Source organism: Lactuca serriola, chromosome 2 (assembly GCF_051521515.1).
Source record: "Lactuca serriola cultivar US96UC23 chromosome 2, Lser_US96UC23_V15, whole genome shotgun sequence".
In the NCBI taxonomy this organism is placed as follows: Eukaryota; Viridiplantae; Streptophyta; class Magnoliopsida; order Asterales; family Asteraceae; genus Lactuca; species Lactuca serriola.
The window spans coordinates 174,739,426-174,744,666 of record NC_136409.1 but is presented as its reverse complement, the minus strand read 5'-3'; the positions used below and the strand labels follow the sequence as shown (position 1 = coordinate 174,744,666).

Here is a 5,241-nt window from a genome sequence, read left to right as displayed (position 1 = left end):
GTCGGTAACGAACGAGAATGAGAGGGGGAGGGAAAGGAGGTGGTCTGGTGGTTGGCGGTTGCTCCGGAAGTTGAGTGGAGCTGAGATGGTTGTTTACGTTGGGGAGAAGGTGGTGACAGTGGGGTGGTGTATCTTCTTCCTGCTCGTTTTCCGGTTAAAGAATGGAAGGTGGCGGAGCTGTGGGATTTCCGGTGGCATTTAGTGGCCGACGGGAGGCTAGCAGGTGGTGTGGTGGCTGCCTCCACTCTTTGGCTTCGTTTTTCCGACAAGCCGAGAGAGAGAGAGAGAGAGAGAGAGAGAGAGAGAGAGAGAGAGAGAGAGAGAGAGAGAGAGAAGTGGGCCTTTTCATTTAAATTAAATAAAAAAAATATAAAAAAATATATCAAAAAAGCATAATAGTCTTTTCAGTTTATTGAGGGACCAAAAACGCAAAGAAATTACCTCAAAAGGACCACCAATCCAAAAAAGTCGTGATTTTGACTAAAACCCCAAAAACATGCATACCACATGAACCATTTTTGCAATTTTGTCTAATATTAAAACGGAAAATATAGTAAATTATTAGAAAATTCAAAACCAGGTGCCTAAATAATAAAATTCTCGCATCAAAGATAGGCCACAAAAACTCCTAAGAAATAAAATTTTTGAAAGTTATGTATGTCTAAAATTGAGTTTTATGTTGTTTTCTCATTTATCCATAAATAATAGACGCTAATGTTTCAATACGCTATGTATAAGATAGCATGCTCGAGTCTATGTTGTTTATGTCTAAATTATCTTATGTAAAAAATGTGTTAAAAATTGATCAATATGAAAATAGTCGAGGTAAAAAAATGTAATCAAATAAGTTATTGTAGGAGAAGGAAGATACAATTAAGAAACAAGTGCCAACAGATCAACTGCAAGAAAATGATCGATCTACATCACCTTTAAAAAATTCATACATTAATAAGTACAAGTTTATATTTCAAACACCAAACACCAAGGTTGACTATTTTGCTATTTTAGTTGCATCAATAAAGAGTCATGACCAACCTATCAAACTACTATACCGTATGTGTATGCAAGAGAGTAATAAATAAATGTATATGAGAATATCATAGCCAACTGACTTACTTGTAGCCATATACATTTTTTATTTTCTACGTTCAATTAAATATTCCAAAAACAGTAAAAGAAATTAAGAATGGTACGTTAATAATGTAGTCTAATAAAGCGAGAATCATAAGTGGGCCGATTCTCTAAAATCTAATTTAAAGCCCAATGTTTAAGAACTTGCGGCGTAAAAAAAATGCTCTCGTTGAGAGTCGAACTCAAGACCTCCCGCTTACTAAACGGGTGCTCTAACCAACTGAGCTACGAGAGCTACTTGTTGAATTTGCTACACTCTGCTATTCAACTTCTACAAACATGCTAAAACTTCACCTTCCAAATGGATACCAAAAAGTTTAGATAGAATAAAGGTTTTTAAAATCAATACAGAGATCCTTTTGGGTTTGGGTTTGCAAGATTATAATTGAGATCTTAAGATCACATAAAATAAAACATAGTTTCAACTTATAATTTTAAAACATGAAAATATTTCAAACATTCAGTTTTTCGTTCAAAAGCTATAAAAACTTTAAAAAAATAGTCAGAAGTCACAACACAAAAAGATAAAAGGTAAATTGATAAATAATAAAAGACATAAAGCGGTAAATTCATTTTTTTCAAAAAAAAAAAAATCAAGAGGAGATAGGATCAGATCGGATCTCGATTCTATGATCCTACCTCAAATATAATTTGTATACGATTGGCTCATTTTTCATACTTAAGATCCTACGATCAAAATCATGATTTTCGCAGCCTTAGTTGGATTTACTACATGAATGGACTAAAAGATTATCTTATTGCCCCAAAATAAAACAATCCCATTGCTTAACAATTTAACACTAAACCAATGGGATATTAAACATGAATCAACTGACATTTTCTTGGATTAAATGCGAGCATCCGTTTATAAAAAAAACTATACAATTTTATATAGTTGAAAAATATCAATATTTTATCAATAATTTCATATGATCACTAACCGATAAATTGGTAATTTTGCATTGAAATTGTATTATGTGACATCTTGCAAATAATTAGTAGAGTAAATAACATGAATTGTCTTTGGAGATGTTAGCCGTTTGTTCTCGACGACTGTTTAAGTGCCCCACGTGCCTTGCAAGGGTATTTCTGTCATTTTATGTTAAAACCCTTTTCAGATTATACGGAGTCGTTAGTCGTTACACTTACACATATCTCTCTTTCTCTCTCTTACATAATCATCTTCTTCATTCTTCCTTTTCAGCTCGTCATTCTTCAATCAAGGGTTCCAATAAATAAGTTGATTGGTACTTTTGGAGGGTCAATTCGATTAACACATAACAAAATATACCATGCGCTCATAACATTTAGACCTGGCAATGGGGCGGGTTTGGAGCGAATCGACCTTGATCCAAACCCTTTTAACAAATTTTAAAATCCGATCCAAACCCGCTCCGTAACCCGTAGGGTTTTGAATAATCAAACCCATACCCTTATCCACCAAATCAACAGATATCCAATCCCGCCCCGTAACTCGTATGTTTTTTGAATAATCAAAAACATTTTACTTAAATCATAAAATCACATTTATTAAGTAAAACTAAGTGTTGAATTAGAAAACGCATTATGTACTCGAAGACTTTCTATTGGAATTAAAATCATTATTTTAGTTACTTCTGATTGGTTGTTGACCGTCGATTGCATTGATAGGGAATAGGAATTACAAACTTTCTTTCGGTTGATAAATGACCTTATTGATTTATAAATGAAATTGGTGATTATATGATGATATATAAATGAAATGAAATCATGACTTTTGGGAGAAGACTGAAAGTCTAGAAGTTGAGTCATCAAGTCCTATGTAAAAACAGTTTAGTTTTTGGCCTTTTCTTTTTGGACTTTCGATTGGATTTTAATGTAAACTTTATGAAATATAAAATATAAATGTATATTTCTAAAATTTATATGGGGCGGGTTATAAACGGAGCGGATCAGTGATGATCCATACCCAACCCTTTTAATAAAAGGTTAGCGGGTAAGGGTCGTTAATGGGTAAACGGATCAAAAACTATGCTCCAAACCCGTATAATTGTTAAGGGTTTGGATCGGATCAAGGTTAAAACTCGCTCCATTGCCAGACCTAATAACATTGTTTCAAATTGTTAAATAACATAGTGTTCTAGCTCCATTGAAACTAGACGATCATGGTACAATCGTAATATTTAAGGATTAAAAGTGCAACTCACGAAACCATCCACTAACATCTTAATTTGTCTCGTGAGAAGATACGAGCAGCAGAAAATGGAGGTAGAAGGCATAAATGAATAAATCTACAGCTTTGAATCTCAAAGTCCGTCTATTCAAAACTAGAAATGGAGGTACTAGGCATAAAAGTATGATGAATAATGGAGAACAAACTTACTTGTAAAGCCTTAATTTTGGTCACCAGGACTTGTAATTTCATGGATGGGATCTATGGAGGTGTCTTTGGGTTGTCCCCTTGCCTTTTTCTTAGACATCCTTCTGTGTTTTACTTTAATGGAGGAAACCGCATCTTCTCCTGAATAACCAAAGCCAGACCAAATAGCTTGTTACCATATATTTAAGATGTTAAATTCGCGAAGAATTGGATGAAGCTGAACAGGGATTCAGAGGTCTTACGATTATTTCCGCTCTCCGATCCCTCTTTGACATTTCGTCGAACACCTTCCGACTGTTGGTGAACGTTACTAACTTCATCATCTATTTGATCATCGCCTGTAGGAGGCAGCTCCGGTCCGATAATCTGTCTGCGGTGGGAAGCAGCTTCTTTGAGTTTCTTTCTTCGAAGTCTTTTCCTCTGAGCTCTTGTGAGCTTTTCAGACCCTAATTCATCATCTTCCTCGCTTGACGCTGAGAAGTTCGTTTCCGCTTCTCTCTCCAATTCATCTGTATCTATACAGTTTTCGCAAATTCAGAGTGTCAAGTGTATAGGCAGATTTCTCAGAAACTAGCTTCAATTTGAGTTCACATAAACGAAATAAAATCAAAACTTAAACCCACTAATACGATGATGATCTGAATTGGCGATTTCCCGGGCTAAATCGTGGGTTTGTTGATCATATTTGTTCTCATGAGGTGGTGGTGAAGGTGGAGTATAGAGCATGTTAATCAAGGAATCATGAAGCTTTCGTTGTATCTCCTTCCTCTTCATGGTGATAAAATTGGTAAACTGGTGGAACAAAAGCAATCTTAACAGACTAACAGGTTTTAAGGGATTCAAATGAACAATCTGTTTCCTGAAGGGGGTAACTTGTGCTTATCCTAAATATAAGATATACGATGTCTTTAGCTTAAAATTTAATTACTAGCTAAAGTTAGAAGCTCTCATGGCCGGACCATAGGCTACCTTTCAAAATTTTCAGAGTAGTATAATATTTTCAGAAAAAAAATTCTACATTGATATCACCCAAAAAAAAAAAAAAAAAAAAAAAAAAAAAAAAAAAAAAAACTTGGCTACTTTAACTCTTTGTCATTTAAGTAGCCCAAAGTGGTTTAGTAGTCCAAAAAAACAAGCTCAATACCTTAGCCCACTACATTCTCATTTGTTTTATGGGAGCCACACAAAAAATAAATAAACAAACAGGAGTTGAAGCCCATCCCGCCTTTTGCCTTCTGTCGAACTTCGGATTTTCTGTCGAACATCGGGCACAGCAAAAGCAAACGGACGGTCACCCACCTATAGCATCTGGTGAGTGGTGACCTCTCCGACTCTCTCCTACCCTCTGACGACATCTCTCATACCCTCGTATCTCACAATGAAACAAGTAAACATTTAGGTTTAAGTGTATACAGTTATTTCAAATTTCATTTATTTATAGTGAATGTGATGAAAACTTTAAAAATCAACAATTAAGTTTATTTGATTAGTGTTAATATATTATGGTTATTGTTGAAACTTGAAATAAAGTCTTTTGTTGAATATTTTCTATATCTTTAATTCGGTGACTTTACTCTCCGCCTGCAAAAATGAAACAAGTAAGCATCAAGCATTTAAGCACGTTTATTTAGAGTTATTTCAATTATTTTTTTATTTTTCAAAACTTAGTTAGTTATTACTTCTCTCTAGTTGCAACAACAAAACAAGTAAACATTATGCAAGTTTACGGTTATTTCAATTTGAATCTAGAC

At 34.5% G+C, this 5,241-nt stretch overlaps 1 protein-coding gene and 1 non-coding gene across 3 annotated transcripts; both read right to left on the bottom strand.

Annotated features, from left to right (window-relative positions):
- Positions 1–1,292: 1,292 nt before the first annotated feature.
- TRNAT-AGU (transfer RNA threonine (anticodon AGU)) lies at positions 1,293–1,366 on the bottom strand. The gene has a single exon. It is a non-coding gene; the product is annotated as a tRNA-Thr (tRNA).
- Positions 1,367–2,068: 702 nt separating this feature from the next.
- LOC145087464 (uncharacterized) lies at positions 2,069–4,465 on the bottom strand. Of its 2 annotated transcripts, XM_079025413.1 has the most exons (4): positions 4,114–4,465; positions 3,733–4,005; positions 3,494–3,631; positions 2,069–2,344 (listed from the first exon to the last, which is right to left on the bottom strand). In XM_079025413.1, the coding sequence occupies exons 1-3, from the start codon at positions 4,262–4,264 to the stop codon at positions 3,504–3,506; spliced, it is 552 nt and encodes a 183-aa protein (XP_078881539.1). In that variant the 5' UTR covers positions 4,265–4,465; the 3' UTR covers positions 2,069–2,344; positions 3,494–3,503. The 2 variants fall into 2 exon arrangements, with proteins under 2 accessions (XP_078881539.1, XP_078881538.1); XM_079025412.1 differs by lacking the exon at positions 2,069–2,344 and having other exon boundaries at positions 3,260–3,631.
- Positions 4,466–5,241: the final 776 nt, after the last annotated feature.